This window comes from Gopherus flavomarginatus, chromosome 9 (assembly GCF_025201925.1).
Source record: "Gopherus flavomarginatus isolate rGopFla2 chromosome 9, rGopFla2.mat.asm, whole genome shotgun sequence".
NCBI classification, from domain to species: Eukaryota; Metazoa; Chordata; order Testudines; family Testudinidae; genus Gopherus; species Gopherus flavomarginatus.
Window position 1 is genome coordinate 59,752,874 of NC_066625.1, and position 22,216 is coordinate 59,775,089.

The 22,216-nt window shown below is 40.3% G+C and overlaps 1 protein-coding gene across 5 annotated transcripts in view; it reads left to right on the plus strand.

Moving 5' to 3' along the window:
* VPS13C (vacuolar protein sorting 13 homolog C) overlaps window positions 1-22,216 on the plus strand; it is a 206,751-nt gene that overhangs the window by 23,482 nt on the left and 161,053 nt on the right. For all 5 annotated transcript variants that reach the window (XM_050966954.1, XM_050966955.1, XM_050966956.1 and 2 more), the window contains 5 exons: window positions 1,040-1,149; window positions 2,153-2,212; window positions 4,761-4,820; window positions 5,457-5,537; window positions 20,067-20,124. In XM_050966954.1, coding sequence (XP_050822911.1) covers window positions 1,040-1,149; window positions 2,153-2,212; window positions 4,761-4,820; window positions 5,457-5,537; window positions 20,067-20,124 — 369 coding nt within the window. The remainder of the gene's footprint in view (window positions 1-1,039; window positions 1,150-2,152; window positions 2,213-4,760; window positions 4,821-5,456; window positions 5,538-20,066; window positions 20,125-22,216) is intronic.

Below are 22,216 nucleotides of genomic sequence, written 5' to 3' on the forward strand. Positions count from 1 at the left end.
CGGAGGAAGGATTGAGTGATGACATTTATCCAGAATCACTCACGACACTGTTTTTGCCCCATCAGGCATTGGGATCTCAACCCAGAATTCCAATGGGCAGGGGAGACTGCGGGAACTATGGGAGAGCTACCCATAGTGCAACGCTCCGGAAATCGATGCTAGCCTCGGTACATGGACGCACACAGCCGAATTAATGTGCTTAGTGTGACAGCGTGCTCTTGACTTTATACAATTTGTTTTAAAAAACCGGTTTCTGTAAAATCAGAATAATCCCATAGTGTAGACATACCCTTATCTATACCAGTGCTGTCACTGTTAGGCCATTTCTAAAGTGTTGTTTCATTATGGGTAAAGCTTGTTTTTTCAATTTCTTATTCAAAACTGGATTTGTTCAAACTAGAAAAAAAATGACCTTTGAGCAGAGATTGGGTTTGAAAAACTTCAGCCTGAAAGATGAAAGTTGATTGGTTAGAAGCATCTGGCTTTAAGTGGAAATATAACTGTAGTGCAGATCGTGTTTTGCTCATTCTCTTTTGTTATACTTCATGAACTAAAAATAAACATTCTGAACATGAGTATAGGCAGAATTCTTATGATCTACAAAATACATTTTATATATAAAAAGATTAACAGAATGTTATGGTTGGGCATAGAATGGGGGAAGTTGCCCACTCGAGAGGGATAAACCAAAGCTGCTGCTTTTGCCTCTTCAAGGTCTGCTGCAGTTCTTAGTACAGTTTATAGTTTGTCAACGAACATAACTGTCTGTCTCCATTAACACCATATTTAATATCAGTAATTCAAGAAAGTTTTTAATTATTCCATTCTTTTGCAATTTCTACCTTTAAGCTTTAATATTTTTAATTTGTGCACTTCTAAGTGCAGAAGGGCTCTAACCAATGTAGACTAAAGCTTAAATGGCAATACTTAATGTGAATAAGTGTGTGAAGTTGTTGAAATGTGGTGAACAAAACTTTGTATGTCTTGTTGGGCAAAATGTAATGAATATAATGAATGCTATTGTTTTTTTTTTTTTTAGATAAGCCAAAGGCAGAGAAAAAAGATACGTTCTTAGAAAAGCTGGCAACTCAAGTTGTAAAAAATGTACAAGTCAAAATCACAGGCATTCATATTAGATATGAGGATGATGTAAGTGTCCTAAACTTTTTTTTTTGCTTTCTTTTAAACCAAATTTCAACTGAGATCTCTCATGGTGGTGGTATGCTATTTTCTGTCTGCACCGTGTACTCAGTAGATATCAAGTAAATCAGAGTTTTTCAACCATCTTAAAAAGTTTTTGTGTTTAACACAAGCAAAACAAACAAAAAAGCCCTCCAGGGTGACTGAAAACTTAATGCTCTGTGATTATATAGCTGGATTTGGCCCTTCAATTTGGACAGAGGGCTGTTCATATCTTTGTATATGCAATTGAAGCTGCTGATTGTTCAGTGTATTATAGCAGGAACAGAATAGTAGGCATACATTCTTAAAAAAAAAAAAAAAAAAAAAGAAAGAAAAAGAAAACTCCACAAAGTTTTTAAGGAGTCTTAATACTATTTAGATCAATAATGGAGGATTTTTGTGTTTAAAAACTTGACTTTTTTAGATATTTCTTTTGGGAAAAGAGAGAGGCCAGGAGTTAACTGTGAAAGTTAAATACCTGAAAAGAGGAAAAAGTTGTACTGAGGCTTAGAAAAATGTCCTCTTATCTCAAAGAAGGTGAGAAGCCCTTAAAAAGCAGAATGATGTAACCAAGACAGCTGTTGGTTGGAGAGTATCTCTATGTGGTTTGTATGGAAAAGGCGGGATGTAGATATGGGGTTTGGGGTGGAGGATAATAGTTGGATCTCACCAACTAAAGAGATTTTCAACTCAATATTAGATGCAAGAAGGGGCTAAAAATAATCCCTCTAAACTGAATGAAGGGACAGATTAATGGAAGCTTTCTTAGCAGTTCCTGCATGGTATCAGATTTATCATGGGCATAGCTAGTTACAGTGAAGTGTATGTTACACTGAAGATTTAAATTCCAAGGCTACAAAATGGAGCCACTGTTTGAAGATGTCTAATGAGCTGATAGGTGTTTGGTTTGCTGCATAAAATAATACAATATTTAAATAAAATTTCCTTTTTATCCTTTTCTGTTTTGTAGATCACAGATCCGCTTCGGCCACTTTCTTTGGGAGTGACATTGGGTGAACTTAGTTTACTGGTAATGTTTGGGTTTTTTTAGCTCTGTTTCATTTAATCTAATTTATGATGAAGAACATGGTTACAGGATTTAGAACATAATACAGACTTGCTGAACAGATTTGTAAACCGAATACTTGGTTCTGTTTACTTAAAGCTATGCATGCAGTTGTTTTTTGCTTTCAATCACTGTCTCTACAACTATTATTCGTGTTTTTGTGGTCAAACATGGGCTGAGAGCCTGTAGGGGAAGGTCTGTCTGTGGCTTAGATTACGTCACTTGATCTCATGCTTCAGCTCATCTGTGTAACTGGGTAGAAGGAAGTGTTTACTGCTGATTTTACATTAATCTACCCTAGGTAAAAAACAATTCTATGTTGCAGTACTATTCTGAAGAATTTTTTTTCTAGGTTGGCTACTAAGTACAAGGAATTCATAGAAAATACGAATGCAGTCAGAGCTAGTTAACTAGAAAAATCTACAGGAGAAGAGAAAAAATCGTATATGGATATTTTTGCTTAATACTTTTGTGAATCCTTTGATGTTTAGTAACACTTGAAAAATGCAAAAAGAAATGTAACTTTCTTTCTATCACTGATCTGTTGGACAGGCTTAACATTTTGGTATTAGATGAAAAGTCTAGAACAGTATTCTGTGAGTTCTGTAGAGAAGGAAGCTGGGATTGTGAAATGCACTTAACTTTGCTCACATTGTGGCCAATGCCATCTCAGCACTGAGGGCTTTTGAAATCCCCAGCCTTAATCTTCGTATTCATGTTACTTACACATAGGTCCCAAAACCTAGCTCAATATTCTTTTTTTAAAAAAAGATAGAATCAGCAATGTTGATTCTGGAGTGTACAGTATGTTCATTATGTATGTGAAACTTGAAATTCTTGTTTGAGGTGACTTCTGCATACTCTTATTTGTGGGAAGCACCTTGTCTTCTGCTGCCACTGAGTTTATGAAAAGAGTTGCTCCTTGGAATCCCATGACTGGTGCCAAAGGACATTCAGTTTTCTGAGATGAAATTACTGAAGTGTCGTATGGCTTGAACCACTGCAGCCTTTATCTTCTTTTTGTGTAGTTTGCTGGTGTAGAGTCTAGAGTGGCTTTCCTCCTGCAGAGGCCAGGTTGGTTGGGGCATTATTGATCCACAAATTTCCTTGATTTTTTTTTATTAAAACAATAAGGAGTCCGGTGGCACCTTAAAGACCAACAGATTTATTTGGGCATGATGTTATGTGGGTAAAAAACCCCACTTCTTCAGATGCATGGAGTGAAAAATGACACACACAGGCATAGATATCCTGGTACATGAAGAGAATGGAAGGGAGTTAGCTGTGCCTGTGTCTGTCATTTTCACTCCATGCACCTGAAGAAGTGTTTTCTTTTTGTTTTTGTTTTGTTTTTTAACACTGAAAAGCTTATGCCCAAATAAATCTGTTAGTCTTTAAGGTGGCACTGGACTCCTTTGTTGTTTTTTGTGGATACAGACTAACATGGCTACCCCTCTGATACCTGATTTTATTATTGCTCTGTAATATGAGTCGTAAGATTTTTTGTTTTTAAGTTTGTTGTACATCTCCTTTGAAACAAACAGCCAAACAAGCTGGATCTTTAGTCTTTGGATATGAAAATTCCATGGCCAGCAAAGCCTGAGAGGATCTGTGTAGAAAGGGCATTATTCAGTGAAGCGTGTCATACTCCTAGATGTTGGGCCAGCGTACATACTGCTTTGTTCTGTTGTGGAAAGCCTGTTCCCAGATCACTGCTTGGTAACATAGCAATAGGGAGTGGAGGGTTCTGTACCTTCATCATTGAAAAAGGCCTTAAGACCCCATTGACTATATCTGGCATAGGATCGGTTGTGTGGCCCTCTGAAACCAGAGAGACTGTACTCCCCCGTCAGTGCCAGGCAAATCAGGATAAGTTAGGTACTGAAGAAACCAGTGCTAGGTCATGTGCTGTACCTGGCTCCGAGAACTGGGAACAGGATGTCACTTTCCATCAATAAACCCTTAATTTTGTATATTTAACTCTGTTGTCTAAACTTGATGAACTTTGTAGCTTGACACACACAAGTTTAGCCTTGCATGAACACCAGTCAACCCTTAAATCATTTTAGGAGTTATTCATTTTTATGTTTAAACATCCATAGTTCTATATTATAGAGAAACTAGTTTTAAACATATTGGGTTATGTAAGTCTTAAAATCCCTTTATGGTAAAATGTATAAACACTTTTTTTAAAGAAAGTTATGTCTGAGTTGCTTTTGAGCCTTGTAAATGGGACAAGGTGTTGAAACATGAAATACATCAACATAAGTGGTCAAACTTTCAAAACCAGCCAACAGAAGTTCCTTGCAAAATTTGTCCACAGGGTATATGTACACAGAGGAAGCGATTTTGGCTTTCATTGTTCAAATATATGTTAAGTGTTGTAAATTGTGAAGTTACCAGTATACCCTCAGGTTAAAAATGATTTTAAAAAATCCTTTGAAATAAATATTACATAATGAATTTAAGACTGCTTCGTGGAGAATAATTTCAAATGTTTTTCAACTTCTAGACAGCTAATGAAAACTGGACACCTTCCATTTTAAATGAAGCTGCAAAAATCATATACAAGGTAATATATCAGTTCATTATTACTTGGGTCAGGAGTGAAAACTGGACCAAAAATATCCACTGATAAATTAACTCAATTCAGTAGTCCATGAAAGGGTGAGTGGGGGGAACATACTGGTTTAATGAACCAAAAAAACGAAATCATGGTGCTTTAACTTGTTTTTTTATATTACTTTGTAACTCTTCATTCCATATGCCCTTGTTTTTCAGTTTTTTCTTTTTATAACAAGTGAGAAGTAGAACCATAGTCATTGCTTAAATACAAGGCATTTGTAAATGGGGTCCTCATACTAAGCACAAGCAGCAATCTGTTCATTAAATGAACTCTAAGATATTGTTAGCCTCATGCAGATTCCAGCTTCCTTACTCAATGAATCAGATATTGGCCTCAAAAAGCAAATTGAACCAGACACATCTTGCATTCATTCTTTTGCCCTCACAAAATAGACTTCAACTACAGAAGTAGGAAAAGAAGGCCAGATTTTTTGAGCGATGCATTTAAATCAAATTTGGCAAAAAGAAATTACCATCAAAATGGGGGTTTTCACATACACTGAAAGCTTATTTCATTAATACAGAAGTTGTATTGTTTGTTTTAATAAATTGCGGAATCCATTGAGTTTTCTTTACTTTGCAGCTCCTGCGTCTTGATTACCTCAGTGCTTACTGGAATGTGGGTAGCGAGATGTATTATCATGGCTCCCGTGAACAAATACTGGTAATTTAGAAGGCTGCATACAGTAAATGGTTATATGATATAAATATGATACTACTATGATAAGCTAATCGAGGGAGATTTCAAATTCAGAAACAGAAATTAGGTGCCTAACTCTCAATTCTAATGTAAAAATCTCCTTCGTCATGTGTATTATGCTCTGATTATTAAGGAAACTTTTAGGCAAAGCCAGTAGAGCTGGGTGACTGATTTTTATTGTCCCCACTCCTTTCAATTATCTAATAAAATCATGAATGTAGGAACGGATTCTGTTAATATTTAGTAGTTCTGCTGACTTTTGAGCGTTATCCCATTGATTTGTGGGATCATAAACACTATCAAGTACTATGGCTGTAGAATTCACAATGTTGGATCATTCATTATAATGTCTTATCTCATATCTGATTATTTATATTGTTCAAAAATTGTTTGTGGGCTCTCTACTTTATTTCTCATTTAATAACTTAATCTGGGCTTTGTGTTGGTTTCTCCATTCATAGAATTGTTAATTTCGTTATGGTAGCACCTTAAATCTGAATCAGAGATCAGGACTCTATTATATTACACTCCCTTCACAGGATAAGCTAGCCCGTAAAAAGGGTTGGGAAGGAAATGAGTGCTGAAGTGATGTGTCAAGGATCACGTGACTAAATAAGACCTGCCGATGTGGATAAGAGAAGACTGGTGAGCAGTCATAAGTCCTAGGAGCATTAGACCTGGGAGATCAGAAGAAGACAATAGCAGGGAGAAGAGACCTGGGAGTCAGCTCTCCATCAAGAGTAGGAGGGCAGCCAGGAGGATTGGCAATATAGAAAGAGGCATTTGGAAGAAGCAGGACAGGTTAATGTTTTAGAAGCAAACAACCTGTTTTTTTAGGGTTCCCATAGCAAAAGGTGGATGTGAGTTTCCCAGTGCTGTTACATTGGAAGGGATGCAGGGTTCTCTGCTGTTAAAGAGAGGATGGAGAGATTTATGCTGCCACCTAGTGAAGTAATATACTAACACCTATGAAAAAGGGGAATATGAAGACACTGGCTAGAGCCTGAGGGAAGGGGACTTCTGAGAGTATATTTTATGAAAGGCTAGACAGACTCTTGAGGAGAAAGGGCATAGCCCAGCAAGTCTGGTTGGTTTGGACTTGAGATTTACTCTGGAAGGAGTGAGGTTTTGTAAGTTGGCTGGAAGGCCAAGACATCTCAGCAACCTGACTACTTTGAAAGCCAGGAGAATATTAGAGAGGGAAAGTAAGGCAGTGGATGGGACCAAAGTCAGCCCAGGAAGGTCTCAGCTACACTAGTGTTAGTAGTCCATCACTAACTATGATGACAATATTGTGTCAGTTCTCACCTATGGCTACAAGTAACAAAGATATTCCCTGCCCCAGGGATCTTACAGTTCAGGTGTTGGATAGGATGTGACATATCAATAAAACCAAATAAAGCAGGGTGGGAGCATGACCTAACAAAACTAGGTTGGCATTAAAATGGACGGCTACGTTTGCAGCTTGACCAACCAATGGAAGTGACTTGTAGCCATCGCAGTAGAGAGAATTTTAGAGAAGACAGTTGAAGTACAATAATGTGGTGACTTATAGATTTTGTTGTCCCTCTCCCCAGTCATAAGGATCAACATTAACAAAAAGCTGGAGAGACTTGAGGGAAAAGCAGACAACTGCATGAACAAGGCTGCCATTGTTGGCAGAGGAAAGATAAAGATGAACAGCTCCATAAGTTGGTATATATAAAAGATAGGGTGAGGCTAAACAACAATGGGCTTCAAAGACAAACAGAAGGAACTTGTTAGCTATGGTGGTGGATGAGGGAGATCCAGGAGAGTGACGTGAGTGGACAGTTGATATTATGAGCTAGGAAGATGATCATAGCAACAGTATTTTGTATGTGTTTGAGAAAAATAATGAAGGGGGCGTGAGGACCAGGGCAAGACTTTACCACAGTTTGAATACCTGGGCTAAGAAAGAGTGCCATATCTAGGTTTAAGGCAGGTAGTCTGGTTTTAACTCCTTCAAGCTATTATCTAAATGAGCAATAAATCATAGAATAATGCAATTTTTATACACACAATCTTTATCTCTATTAACTAGCAAAGAAGACTTCTAGTGTTCTGTAACAGTTTCCCTTTCTTTGCAATATTAATACATTATCTTGTAAGATTAACTCTGGCAAAAGCAGGACCTGAGAACACAGTGCATTAAAATATGAGCCTAGCCATGATACCTTAACTGAATTAGAAACTTCAATTGACTATCATGCAGGTTTACTTTCTACTGTGTTCCTAATCTAGTATTGCCTCTTAGAAAGGTGATGATAAACTAGCTATTACATTTCTTCAAAGCCAGTATATAGATTTAAGAAACCCCATAGACCCTTCCAATCTAGTTTTCAATCACAGTTAATTTGGGTTTTAATTATTGTTACTAAGGACAAATGTAAACCTTTTTTTCTGTGCACTTATTAAAGACTTCTGATGTGCCAAATCACCATTTACTAGTAAGCAGATTACATCATATGGCTGCTTCAATAATGTGGTTAAATGGGTTGCCTCATTTTTAAGTAATGACTAAAGATGGTACTTTTCAATTTGTTATTTAATTGAAGTAGTACCTTGTTCAGTATCTTGCAGCTGTATGCTCCTTTGTGAAATATGCTTTCAGAAGTACTATACAGGAGTTTTACCTTGCTTTGAAAGTTGTTTGAAGACAGACATTTAATTATTTTCTTTAATTGAAATTTTTTTCACTTACAGATGTGAATGTTTAGTCAAAACCTATCTAAACTACTTGCCTTTCTGTGTAGTGCGATTATTCAAATAGATGAAGGAGTGTGATCTGTTCAAATAGATGATTCTGATGCGAAGTTTGTACAGTTATCTAACTGCTGGCTTAAGAAATAATTATGCTCAGAAGACTCAATTGTAAAAAGCTTGAACACATGCACAAACATCCCCTGGGGGGAGTGTGTGCATGGATACTAGCAGAAGTTGAATACAAATCGACCTTTCAAAGTGAGAAATGGAGTGTAACACTGGTGGGTGTGGCTCAACTGTCCTGTATGGCCAATCCTGTGGCTTCTTACTTATGAAAATTTTGCTTGTGTGCTTTTGCCCCTGAACAGTATGCACGGATTGGTAACATGCTCCATGTGGAGCCTGCAGGCAAGTGCCAACCTGGCTCTTCAGTGTATCAGAACAGTAGTATAAGCACTGAAGGCGCTCATTTGGGTTTTACCCAAGCACTTGGTGACTGTCACATGAATATGGGTGACACAGAAATGTAGCTGAGGGCTTAACAAAAGGTATTCACTAGAGCAGGTCAGAAAATCTTTGTCAAGTGTTCTGTTACCAAGTGCCATTTTGATTAAAGCAAAATTTTACATAAAATCGTATCTGTTTAACTACATCTCACGTAAAAAAAAATGGAAAACCATTTGGAAAATGCCCCATTTTGACATTTTTAGAATGCATTTCAATTTTGCATTTTGAAATGACTTCTTGTTTCAGAATTTATCTTTTGGGTAAAAAAGGGTCAAAATTGAAACAAAACATTTCAGCTTCATCAAGATAAAATATTTTGTTTGTCCCAAAGTAAATTTTAATGAGTTTTGACTTTTTGTCCTGAATAAGAAGAAAAACCACTTTTTGTATTTAAGCATACATTCTATGTATACTTTTCCACCAGTAATTAATGCTATATGTTAGGGCATAAATCCACAAATTCTATCAGGAAATACTTGATTGCTGCATGCATGGATTTTATAAGGGAATGGATTTGTGCTGGATTTTATAGAAGACAAGTTGGAGAGTGGCTTCCAAAAATAAGTAACTGAGGTGATCTATCTGTGTGGAAGTTGATTGTGATTAGGTTCACATATTGACTAGATTGGTTTAATTCTCACTCATGAGAATTGTTAAGTGAATACAGAAAAGTAGATCTGAAGAGCACAACAATATTGAAAGAATGAAGAAAGCTGACTTAAGAGGAAACAAAAAAGGAGGTAAAGGAACAGTAGAAAACTTGAAGACAGTAAACCGTGGGGAGATTAAAGAACTTAAAAAAAATAAAAATAAAAAAGATTTGAGGAGTGGACCTCATATGATGTTATCCTCCTCACCTACAGCAACTTCTGTGATCATTACAAAATACAAAACTGAACTGCTACCATGTGAATAAACTTTCAAGGTCAGATTAAGACCTCATTTGAGCATGAGATCTTCTGCATCTTTGCCAGGACAGAGAGTGCTTACATATTTATCACAGTCACAGACTCTACAAATAATGACAGTTTCTCTACTTTGTTCTGTGCTTTCCCCAGCTTCCTTCACATGGAGAAGAAGTCAGGGCTCAGGGATAGCTGTCCAGGACACTGATCCAGCAAGAAGCTATTCTTCACTGGAATGTGTCCGTACTCTGCTGACATGCAATTAATAGGTTAATGCCCCTTTGCTTTTTGATGGACTCAGTGCAACAATATACTCCCTTATAAGTTTTAAACTTTAAATGGTGTGTAACCAGTCACTGGCAAAATTTGTTCTTCTGCTCTAAACAGGTTTGGAGTAACATAGTTAATTCTGTAGTTATGTCAGCTAAATTTTTTGGCTTCAGCCTATCACTTAAATTGGCACATAATTTTGGTTTATTCCCTTGTAGCACAGATAAGATGAACCATGTTTGTGTAACTGGTTTGGTTGTTCATCTTTCCTCCCATCTGTTTGCACTATGGCATCCCAGAATATGTTGCTACTGACAGCGTGCACAAACCATATGGAATTAAGATAAACATCACTGAATTAAATGAAAATTTATTGAATTAGGTTTAATATCTTTGAGGTCCATTGTATTAAAAATGCAATTGTTGTTGTATTATAAGTTTGTATGTAACTTCTAGAGAAGTGACTAATGGAAATATTAGGAACTCTGAAGAATTGTTTGGCACAAGATGTGTGAAGTGGGTTTCCTAGGAGGTACTTGGGAGGCTTGTTGAAGCTGTACCCTTGGAGAGACCCTTGACTTATTCCTGGAAACTCCAGATCAGACTCCTAAACTGTATAAAAGATGGACTAAACTTTTTGTGAGGGTGCATGATCTGAGCAGAAGCTGGGATGAACTTGAAACAACAGTGAAACCCCTTGAGTACAGTTTTGAAGGGCTGTTCCTCAGAGGCAATATTAGACTTGAGGTGATATCTGGGAAGCTTATTAGTATGCATGTAGATTCTTGTTTTAGTGGTTTCTCTATAGTGCTTTCACCTTAAGAATGAAATTGGCTCGCATAAGAAGCACTGTATGGTATCCTATAATTGTTGGTAATCACTCTGTTGTTAGTCTCTGAAGAGAAGGCAAGTGAAGCTTGCTTAGGCAGCCTGTCTGTTGCTGGGAATAAAGCAGGGTAGGCAGAGAACCGTTAATCATGGAGATACTCTGATCAGGAGGGAGAGAGACAGGGTCTCCCCCCAAGAAAGAGAACAACTAAGGAGCTTGGAAGCCTGACGATGGGTGTCCTTGCTGAACCACTAAGGGTGCAGTTGCCCTGAACTGTGACACAACTCATTGGCCATGTTCTCCAGGTGCACTCTCCTTGAAGCAATGAGCTATCCAGACCTTCAGAATGGACTGATAGAGAAAAGATGGGGGAACCTGATAAATGCGGATGTGAAAAACAGCTGTGTGCACAAACTGGACCATGTTACTTGCCGTCAATAAAGGTAGCAATCCCACTAACTGGTTACAAATACAAGGGAAAGTGTGGGCAGGATTTCTTAGCCTTAGTATTAGGGACCTTGCAGAATTGTGTGGTGGAAATGTGGAACATCTAATCTCTCCATTTTAGAGTAGGTCTAGTTTTCATGGGAATGATGAAAAACTTTAAAATATGAATTAATTCAGAGATGTTTTCCCAAACTTTCAGATGAGCTGAACCTATAATTGAGAAGCATGAGCTATCAAATTAATCTTAGTCTCTGAAGTACATTATGGTAATAGATTATTTTAGCAAAAACATCTAACTGGCAGTCTTACTTATTTACCATTATTGGGGGGAAAAAAAAACTAATTATGACTGGTTTCTGTACCAAGGGTCACTGGAGTGGGGAACTGGTCATCTAGGCAACTCTTACGCTACTCACCCCCCACTTCCCGTAGTGTCACCTCAGATTCTTGCCCATCAAGGAAAAAGTGAAGACTAATAACATTGCTTAAGCAAGATTAGGCTCACTGCCCAAAACTTGAGCTGCTTTCTGTGTGCTGTAGCCTGATTTAGGGTGTACTGATCATATTAATTTGGATAATATGGGAATTTAGTTGATTAATGTAATTTTATTTGATCTTAATATTAATAATTAATATTAATAATAATTAGCATGGGTTTAGGCTCGCCAATCTGTTTGATCAGAAGATTAAAGTTCTTGTCCTGAATCAGGCTTCACAGAATTTATAAAGGACCATCGGGGTATGACAAGAAAGTTACACTGAGACAGAGCCTTAAAGACTTATTAAAATCAATAATAAGTGAAAGGTAAAATACTGAAGAGTTAGTAAGTTACAATTGCATTACTGCTATTCAAAAGATACATATGAGAATATAGTATTCAACAAAGCTTTGGTTAATATACTCACACCCTTCCTTGATAACCTGGTGGTAAGAGACACAGGACCAGCCTTGCAGTTCAGGTTTCTCAATTCTTGAGTGAGGGATGCAGTGCTTAGAAGATGCTAAGAGCTGTTAAAGCTGACTAGAGTTTACTTGACTATCTTAAACTTAAATCGAAACCTAATAAACAAAGAATAAACTTAGGGAAACCAAGCTTAGCCTAGTTCCCTTGACACTTAAAGTTTAAGAACAAGTTTAGCCTACAAATAGTAGCAGTCATCGTAGATAGAGAGGAAGAAGTAAGTGAGAAATGGAGATAAACGGCGATACTCTATTGAGGTGGTTACCTCTTTTATAGGGCAAATTCTGGACCTCCTTCCTCTGATGCCCAAATTTCATTCCTTACCCACAAAAATTTTAGGGTACACTTACCCCATAGGCTAGTATGTATGTGCGTATTGATGACAGGTATGTACGCAAATCAGTCTCTTGCAGTGTACTTGTTAAGTCTGTGGGAAAACCCTCCTATACCATTCGTCATTGTCTGTCAGTCTAAATAAAAGGTTTTAGACATAGGCATGGATGCTCATCTATTTAGATAACAAGATATAGGTCAACTTTGCTTTCTGAATAAAAGGTCTTGATATAGATATGCTAACTTTGCTTTAGCTTAACGTAGAGGTTATGGCCTGTAGGTCTGTTGCATTACAGCCAAACTTATTTTAATACAAATCTATAAATCTAATACAATACATCAAATAAAAAGATTGTCTGTCGATCAGCAGGTTAGTCCTATAGGCTACAGTGCAAAGTAATGGGGCCTCCCTTCTTGCACCCATCTGACTTTTATCCTTTTAGTTTGCTTGTTGCAGCTGTTCAGACTCCATTACTAGTACACCATTAAAGGTGATGGGGGGGAGAGAGAGACACCTAAAGAAGCAGAGATCCTTCAGCAAACGAAAATTTAAGGCTAAATTACTAAGAAAAGGACATTTTTCTGTTCAATTTTTTCAATATAGTATTAATATTGGTTAAGCTTTGTAAAAAATAGAATGATATATCAAGATTCTTAAAGAAAGAAACAGATTCAAGTACAAACTAAACAGAAATATCAAATTGTTAAGCTTGTAAATTAAGTTTCCAATGACTGCTGTTTTTTTGTTTTGTCTTTTTTTGCAACCCTTTTTATCCATTAAAACGCATGGATCTATGAAATTTGTAACAAGCTGTGTTGCTCTTCAATTGGGCTTGTCATCCAGAAGCGGATTCATTAGGCATCTGACCATACCTCTTACACATGTACCATAATCTGTGGATTGACAGTTGTTGATGTAGTTAGTAGTTTTATCTTTGTACTAGGAGTAGAATTCTGCTCCATGCAATTCGGAGGAAAACATCTAATTTACATAACATTTTAGTAAAGCTTGTTTCCCAGAAGACTAGTTCTTCCTTCTAAACAGGATGTTTGGGTCTTAATTTTAAGATTTTATTCTCAAGAACTCAGTTTGATAAATGGCTAATTAGTCTGCTTTGTGTTAGTGGTAATAAATTGTGTAAGCCTTAGCAATCTGTCATTTTTAGAGCAGCGGGCTTGGTGTTTCTAAGTAACAAAAATATAAGGTTGTTTGCGAGATTGGTTATTGCATATTAAATATCCCTATTTGAATGTTAGCTTTCATTAATATAGTCCAGCAGACAGGATATATGATGATATACAAATATTGTGAATAGAAAGCTACCTTCTATTAAACTACAAATTAGCTTTACAGAGGAAGCTGGGAAACGGAACACTTTGAAGAAATTTGTTGCAACAAAATCCCCTTCTGGTAAAAACATTATATTTTTTTTAATATCTGGTTATCTTTCCAATAAAGAAACACTTGTGTAAACTGTGCACTGTATTCTAGTAACATCTGGTAGGCAAACATTGACGCATTTTCGGCTGAATTGTTGTTCGTTCTTGAATAGGGACATTTGGTGCTAAATATGATTTTGTAGTTTGTTACCTGTATTATATTTGAATAGACTTTAAGTGCTTCCCATGACTAATTTTTCTTTTTTTAGAGTGATATAAAATACGTGTTTCTTTTTCCAAAATAAAATTCTACAAATGTACTTAAACCATGCACCTAATTTTGCCTTCTAGTGATATTTTTAATCTAAAAGCTGTAGTAGAAACAATATAATGCAGTTTTCATACATACAGTAATTGCAAAAGGTATTTGAAATGTGAGAACATGACCAGGGTAGACATGAAAAGTTTCTCTTTTCAGAATATACAGGACAACAAGAAGCAGAGTTATTGGTAATACTGAAATGTTCATACAGGGAGACTGTATAGCCCTTACCTTGACGCGCCTACTGAAAAGCTTGTTTCCTTCGTCTCCTAGTTGTGGAACCTACTCAAAACCATATTCAGAAAGGAAACTTCTTTGCTACGAAGGGGATAGCAAGTCATGTTTTTGGCTCTGTTGCCTTTGACCTACTGCGGTTGAAGAGTGTGTGCTGAGGCACTCTATTCTCATACCTTTTTTTTTCACCTGAAGAAACAGGAGCTGCCTAGGAGTGGACTCCATATCTCTTGAGACTTTTTTGGGCTGTGTGGCACACTTCTGTATTCCAGTCTTGCCATGAAATGGTGGTGACTGAGTTCTGTTACTTTCTGTTGGAAATATCTTATGTACAGATAGCATTATAGGCCTAACTTGAAATGCATATAGTTCTGCTGCCTGGGATTATTGGTGCAGTTTTGGTGGTGCTGGCTAGATCGACTACTTTGCACATAATAGAGAAGTTGTTGTAGAGCAGCTTTTCATTGTGTAAATGAATTCTTCATAGTGCTTGCTGTTCGTTTAATTTTTATCTTCTGATACTTTGGGACGAGGATTGGTAACCTTTGGCCTGTGGCCTGTCAGGGAAAGCTGCTGGCAGGCTGGGATGGTTTGTTTACCTGCAGGTAAGCGTCCACAGGTTCGGCCAATCGCAGCTCCCACTGGCCATGGTTTGCCGTTCCAGGCCAATGGGGGCTGCAGGAAGTGGTGCGGGCTACAGGATGTGCAGGCTGCGGCTTCCCTCAGCCCCCACTGGACTGGAACGGCGAACCACGGCCAGTGGGAGTTGCGATCGGCCAAACCTGCAGACACTTACCTGTGAGTAAACAAACCATCTCAGTCTGCCAGCAGATTTCCGTGATGGGCCACGTGCCAAAAGCTGCCAATCCCTGCTCTGAGATGAGCAATGGGCTGGTTACTCACAGGTCCTAAACCGGGGAATTGCTTAATTGTTTCTATGCTGAATACTGTATATGCTTTTCTGAGACCCAGCTGCATCTACACATGCATAGATGCATATTAGAGTCTTCAAACTCATGAATATGGAGTGCACGTAACTGCACTACTGTGGTAGAAGTGTTACACTCAGGTTGTATATCAGATGGTAACATGAGCATTTTAAAGAAACACAAAATCTAAAGCATCACTGCATTTAATCTCCAGTGTTTGGCTTTGATGGTTTTGGAATTGAGAGAAGCTCAATTGAATTCAAAGTTAAACCCTGGATTAAAGATAGAGTGAAAACTTAGAGAAAGCTTGGTTGGAGAGCAGCAGTGTAAGAGGTAAGGAGTACTAAATAAACTGCTGCATTAAACTTCCCATCTGATCTGCAAAATGGCAATGTGTGAACTTGAAACACAGGCTCAGTTTGACTGAGGCCATGGCTACACTAGAGAGTTGCAGCGCTGGTGAGGGGGTTACAGCGCTGCAACTTAGGATGTGGCCACACTTGCAAAGCACAGCCAGCGCTGCAACTCCCTGGTTGCAGCGCTGGCTGTACACCCAGTCGAGCCTCGGGTGTAGGGATTCCAGCGCTGGTGATCCAGCGCTGGTCAGCAAGTGTGGACGCCCACCAGTGCTTTTATTGACCTCCGGGGTATAAGGAGGTATCCCAGCATACCTTATAAGCCTCTCTGGTAATCATGCACACTCCACTGCCCTGGGCTCCGCTGACCCCACCTTTAAATGCCCCGGGAATTTTAAAAATCCCCTTCCTGTTTGCTCAGCCAGGTGTGGAGTGCAATCAATCAATCAGCGACCATGCCTCCACGCCCCAGACGAGCCCCAGCATGGAACAGTTCCGAGCTGCAGGACCTCATCAGTGTTTTGGGGTGAGGAAGCTGTGCAATCACAGCTGCGCTCCAGCCGGAGAAATTATGATACCTATGGGCAGATATCACAGTCCTTGCTGAGAAGGGACCATGAATGGGACACGTTGCAGTGCAGGGTAAAAATTAAGGAGCTGCGCAGTGCGTATTGCAAAGCCCGTGAGGGAAATGGCCGCTCAGGAGCTGCCCCCACAACCTGCCGTTTTTACAAGGAGCTGGATGCCATACTTGGGTGTGACCCCACTGCCAATCCTAGGAGCACGATGGAGAGTTCAGAGCAGGGAGAAGTGGGGGAGGGTATAGAGGAAGGCGAGAGTCAGGCTACTGTGGTGGAGGGAGACACCCCGGAGTCCCAGGAGGCATGCAGCCAGGAGCTCTTCTCAAGCCAGGAGGAGGCTAGCCAGTCGCAGCAGCTGGAAGTTGCTGGTGAGGAAGAAGCAGAGGAGCGTGCTCGAGGTAAGCAGATTTTTATGTTTTGGGAGAGGACGGTTGGGGTTATGGCTGCCTGCATGCACGCCTAAACGTGGAATAGCCCATTGATTTGCTCTATCACGTCTCTGTAATCTGCCTCTGTAATCTCTTGAAAAGTTGCAGCCAGAGCGTGGGCAATGTGCTTGCGCAAGTTTATAGGGAGAGCCACCATGGTCCTTGTCCCGGTCAGGCTAACTCGTCCGATCCACTGTGCAGCGGGGGGTGGGGGGACCATGGCTGCACACAGGCAAGCTGCATAGGGGCCAGGGCGGAATCCACATTGCTGTAGAAGACCCTCCCTCTCTTCCCAGGTAACACGCAGCAGTGATACATCTAGCAGTAGGAAACCCTGTTGAGAATTTAGGGTGCAGGGTGCCAGGTTCGCGGTCCCCCCCCCAGCCCCGCGGTGCATTCCGGTCTCCTCCCCCCCCGCCCCCTTTTCAGCAGGCAGCCAGCCCTGCGGTGCGCTCCGGTCTCTCCCCCCCCTTTTCAGCAGGCAGCCAGCCCCGCGGTGCGCTCCGGTCTCCCAACCCCCCTTTCCAGCAGGCAGCCAGCCCCGCGGTGCGCTCTGGTCTCCCCCCCCCCCCCCCCCCGCTTTCCAGCAGGCAGCCAGCCCCGCGGTGCGTTCCACCCCCCCCCCCCCCAGCAGGCCGGCAGTTCCACGGACCGCCCCCCCCACCAGCAGCTCGCCACCTTCGTGTTCCCTACTGTCCCCTGTGCAGGCCACCAGCTACCTCCTCTACTCAGTGCAGATAAACCCCAGTGAGCCATCAGTCAGTTCCCCCTCCCAGGTGAAGTCGGGGCAGAAACACTCACCCCATTGCTCGCCATGCCTTCGCTTCCCTGGCCTCTCTGTGTTATGTTAGGTATGTGGGAAGGATGCTACAAAAAGTATACAAACTCCTTCACTGTGTGATAATAAACAATGTAGCCTCTGTGTATTACATGTTTCTATCTGTATTTTTTAGTGACCTTGACTAATGCAGCCGGATCACCGGCCTCACATCGGTTGCAGAACTTGAGAAGAAATCCACGAAAATCAAAAGAGGAGTTGATCAAAGCAGTCATGAATCACTACAACAGAGAAAGTAGGAAGATGCAGGAATGGAGAGAGAAAATGTATGAGTGGAGGCAAACAGAAAGCAGGAGAAAGGAATTGGCTACCAAAAAAACTTCAAAGCAGATGATAAGCCTCCTGGCTCGCCAAACTGACTCTTTTGAGTCTCTTGTAGCCATGCAGGCAGATCTGTACCGTGGTAACCCACACCCCTCCCAAAGCTCTCTTTCTTGTTTCCCAGTATTTGCACAAAACACCTTTCTCCAGCAGCCAGTTTCTTATTACCCCCAGCTGCCCCCAACACCTGTACGATCACCTACCAGCCCTGATAACTACAATTCTTACCCTGTGCACTCCACCCCCATTACTCTGCAGCATAGTAATCCTGAAGTGCAGCAGACATTGAACAGTAATCCAAACAGGACATATTCAAACCTCTGAATGTACAGTCCACCACCCTAACCCCCCTGGCCTTTTATGTACTGTACTTTGAATAAAGGATTTTATGGCTTTTACAATATGTTTTATTATTGCAGGAAGTGATAAATATTGTACCCCAAGGTAGAAAGGAGCACAGCAAAGGTACCAAACATTACTGTTGGCTCTCAGCATCAAATTGCTCCCTTAAGGCATCCCTAATCCTTGAAGCCCTTTTCTGGGCCTCTCTAGTAGCCCTGCTCTCTGGCTGTGCAAATTCGTCCTCTAGGCGTCGAACCTCAGAGGTCCATTCCTCACTGAATTTTTCACCCTTCCCTTCACAAATATTATGGAGGGTACAGCACGCGGATATAATAGCGGAGATGCTGCTTTCCCCCAAATCTAGCTTCCCATAAAGACATCTCCACCGGCCTTTCAAACGGCCAAAAGCACACTCCACAGTCATTCTGCACCGGCTCAGCCTGTAGTTGAACCGGTCCTTGCTCCTGTCAAGCTTCCCTGTATACGGTTTCATGAGCCAAGGCATTAAGGGGTAAGCGGGGTCTCCAAGGATCACAGTGGGCATTTCGACGTCCCCTACTGTGATCTTGCGGTCTGGGAAAAAAGTCCCGGCCCTCAGCTTCCTGAACAGGGCACTGTTCCGAAAGATGCGTGCATCATGCACCTTTCCAGGCCATCCTGAGTAAATGTCAGTGAAACGCCCACGGTGATCCACAAGCGCTTGCAGAACCACGGAGAAATACCCCTTGCTATTAACGTACTCTGATGCCAGGTGGGGTGGGGACAGAATAGGAATATGCGTCCCATCTAGTGCCCTTCCACAGTTAGGGAAACCCATTTGTGCAAAGCCATCCACAATGTCCTGCACGTTCCCCAGAGTCACTGTTCTTCTTAGCAGGGTGCGATTAATGGCTGTGCAAACTTGCATCAGCACCATTCCAACGGTGGACTTTCCCACTCCAAACTGGTTCACCACCGATCGGTAGCTGTCTGGAGTTGCCAGCTTCCAGATTGCAATAGCCACCTGCTTCTCCACTGGCAGGGCAGCTCTCAATCTCGTGTCCCTGCGCCGCAGGGTAGGGGTGAGCTCAGCACACAGTGCCATGAAAGTGGCTTTTCTCATCCAAAAGTTCTGCAGCCACTGCTCGTCATCCCAGGCTTGCAGGACGATGTGATCCCACCACTGAGTGCTGGTTTCCCGAGCCCAAAGGCGCCGTTCCATGGTGCTAAGCACGTCTGTTACTGCCACAAGCAATTGAGTGCCTTGAGCGTCAGGCGTTTCAATATCATTGTCTGACTCCTCACTGTCACTTTGCAGCTGAAGGAATAGCTCCACTGCCATGCGTGATGTGCTGGCAACATTCAGCAGCTCAGGCTCCATTTGTAACAGAAATCTCAGAAATCGCGCTGCAGACTCACAATGCCGCCAAACTGCTCGGAATGTGTAGCAAAGCACCACGGGGCGTTGGAACAGGAAGCGGAAAGACCCACACACTTCCTTCCCCTTCCCACAAGCCACAGCGCCAAAATGGGACAAGGTGCTCTGTGGGATAGCTGCCCACAATGCACCACTCCCAACAGCGCTGCAAGTGCTGCAAATGTGGCCACACTGCAGCGCTGGTAGCTGTCAGTGTGGCCACACTGCAGCGCTGGCCCTACACAGCTGTACGAACACAGCTGTAACTACCAGCGCTGCAAAACTGTAAGTGTAGCCATGGCCTTAATTAAGAGCTAACTAAGAACTTTCTACACCGTAGTAATCAACACAAGCAAAACCTCATAAAGTTAAATTGTTTCCATTTTCAGGATCGGCTGAAAAGAGGAGTTCCTTCTAGCAGTAATCAACCTCAAAACTACCAGTATAGTAAGTATGTTGAAGAGTGTATTCGTATACAGCACTTGTGAGTACTTTACTGTGCTTAAGGCTTTTAAAATTAATGTTGGGAGTCAGTTTTTGTGATAATTGAAAATTTTCTGTTAAACAAGACCTGTGATAATGCTTGCGATGGTAGAGAGAGAGGAAGATAAGTTGTGCCATATTTCGTTTCTTTGCTATATAAAGAAGACATTACAGATTTTGTCAATGTGTCATCTCATTCTTCTCCACTTGCCCCAGTTTTTTGACATTAGAAGTTAGATACCATTTATCCTGTTTTCATAAATAACTCGGCACTACTGTAGAGGCAGCATGATATGACATCATGGGTGCAAGGGGAAACCTAAAAAGGGAGGCAGCTGAATACAAGTCTCTTCCTTCAAAAGCTTAGAAAAAACAGAAGTGGTTCTTGTTAAATATTTTCCTTTTGTACACTAACAGCTAAGTCTTGAAATAGCTCCCACGAAATTCTTTGGTCCTCCATGGACCAGCAAAAACAGGAAAGTCAGGATCTGGTATTCCTGAAATCAGGGCGGATTTGATTTAAATCAGTTTGATTTTAAATCACTAGTCAGGAAGACTCAATTTAATCATTGATTTCTACATAACAGTGCATTCTTGTTGGTTGTTAAAACCTTAATACATATTCTTCAGAATTCAGAGATGTAGGTTTGATTTCTAGAAGGTACACACTACAAATTTTTTAAGGGATTTATTTTGAAAACTTTTCAGATTAGTTTTACAGCTATATCAGAAAATGAATGATGATTTGGTTATTTCATTTACCAAAGGTAATCGAAGCAGATAGTTCACTTCCCAATGACTTCATAAATATCTCCAATTCAACAAGTTAATCATTAATATTTGGAGGATTTTATTGCCATGCCGTATCAGGAGAACATCACCAGAAAACATTTTAATTGTTTTAGTTAACTAAAACAACATCATTACGTATTCTGGATGTTTTTTCTTCAACAGCAAACATATAATAATTTAACAAAACAAGCACATGAATTTTTGAATGTAGTTAAACATGAAAGTTTTTTAAAATCAGATTTGTTTTTGTTAAAATTGTTAACTAAAATAGTTAAATGAAATATATTAAAAAAAAAATTAAGTGAACTATGTCAGCCAGGGTCAACATGAGAAACTTAAAATATTGGCTTCTGTGGCTAACTCAGTCGTCTTCACCTTTGTTTCCTGTTTGTTCGTAATCTGGAAAAGAAAAAAAAGCTTTCCTGCTTTTTCAGGTCCCAAACGATTTCTCAGTTTGGAATGAATTAGTCCAGAGGAAGAAAATATTCTTTCTACACTGGCAGAAGAAGCTATTGCTGTTAAAAGTGAGATTATCACTTTAACAGTCTCTGAATACAAGTGCTTAAGTGACTTCCACTAGTTCACTGATGTGACTTTTTTTTCTTTTTAAAACATCAGCAGCAAACATCTATTTCTTGAATGCTTAACCCTTAGCTCTGAAGTTTATTATAGTTGGCATTATGGATTAATTATGATTGCTAGATGTGTGTCTCATAGCCAACTCCTCTTCTTAAGTAGTTAAGGTTGACCCTGGTACCAAGTATTGAGAATATTTGCAAGAAAATAAGCTGGAGATAGTGCTTCTCCCATTCATATTTTCTAAATGCTTGTAATTTAACTCTGGCATTGCATATTTCTCTTTTTAAGATCTCACTCAGTTCCTCCCAAATTTCAATAGCATCAGCAATAAAACAGCAATTTCCCTGCATTTTGTTCAAGGCTACAGAAATAGGCTTCAGAGTACTCAGCATGTGTTCAACATTTCTCTTAAGCCCAATGGTGAGAACTTTGGCTGTGAGTGCCATCTATTTTTTCACAATTTTGTTCACAAACTGTCATCAGATTAGGCCAATTCTTGATAAAGTGTTCAAAACCGTCCACTACGGTGTTCCATTGCAAGTCTTGTGGGAGAGTTAGCTTGGTTCCTCCCACTTTTTTCAGAGCAGCGCTGCAAAGTGGTTGTTAAGGAAATATTTTGCAATTTCAACATTAGCCTTTATTTCTGGAACACTGAAGTCTTTGGCTAGGAGGTACATCAAATGAG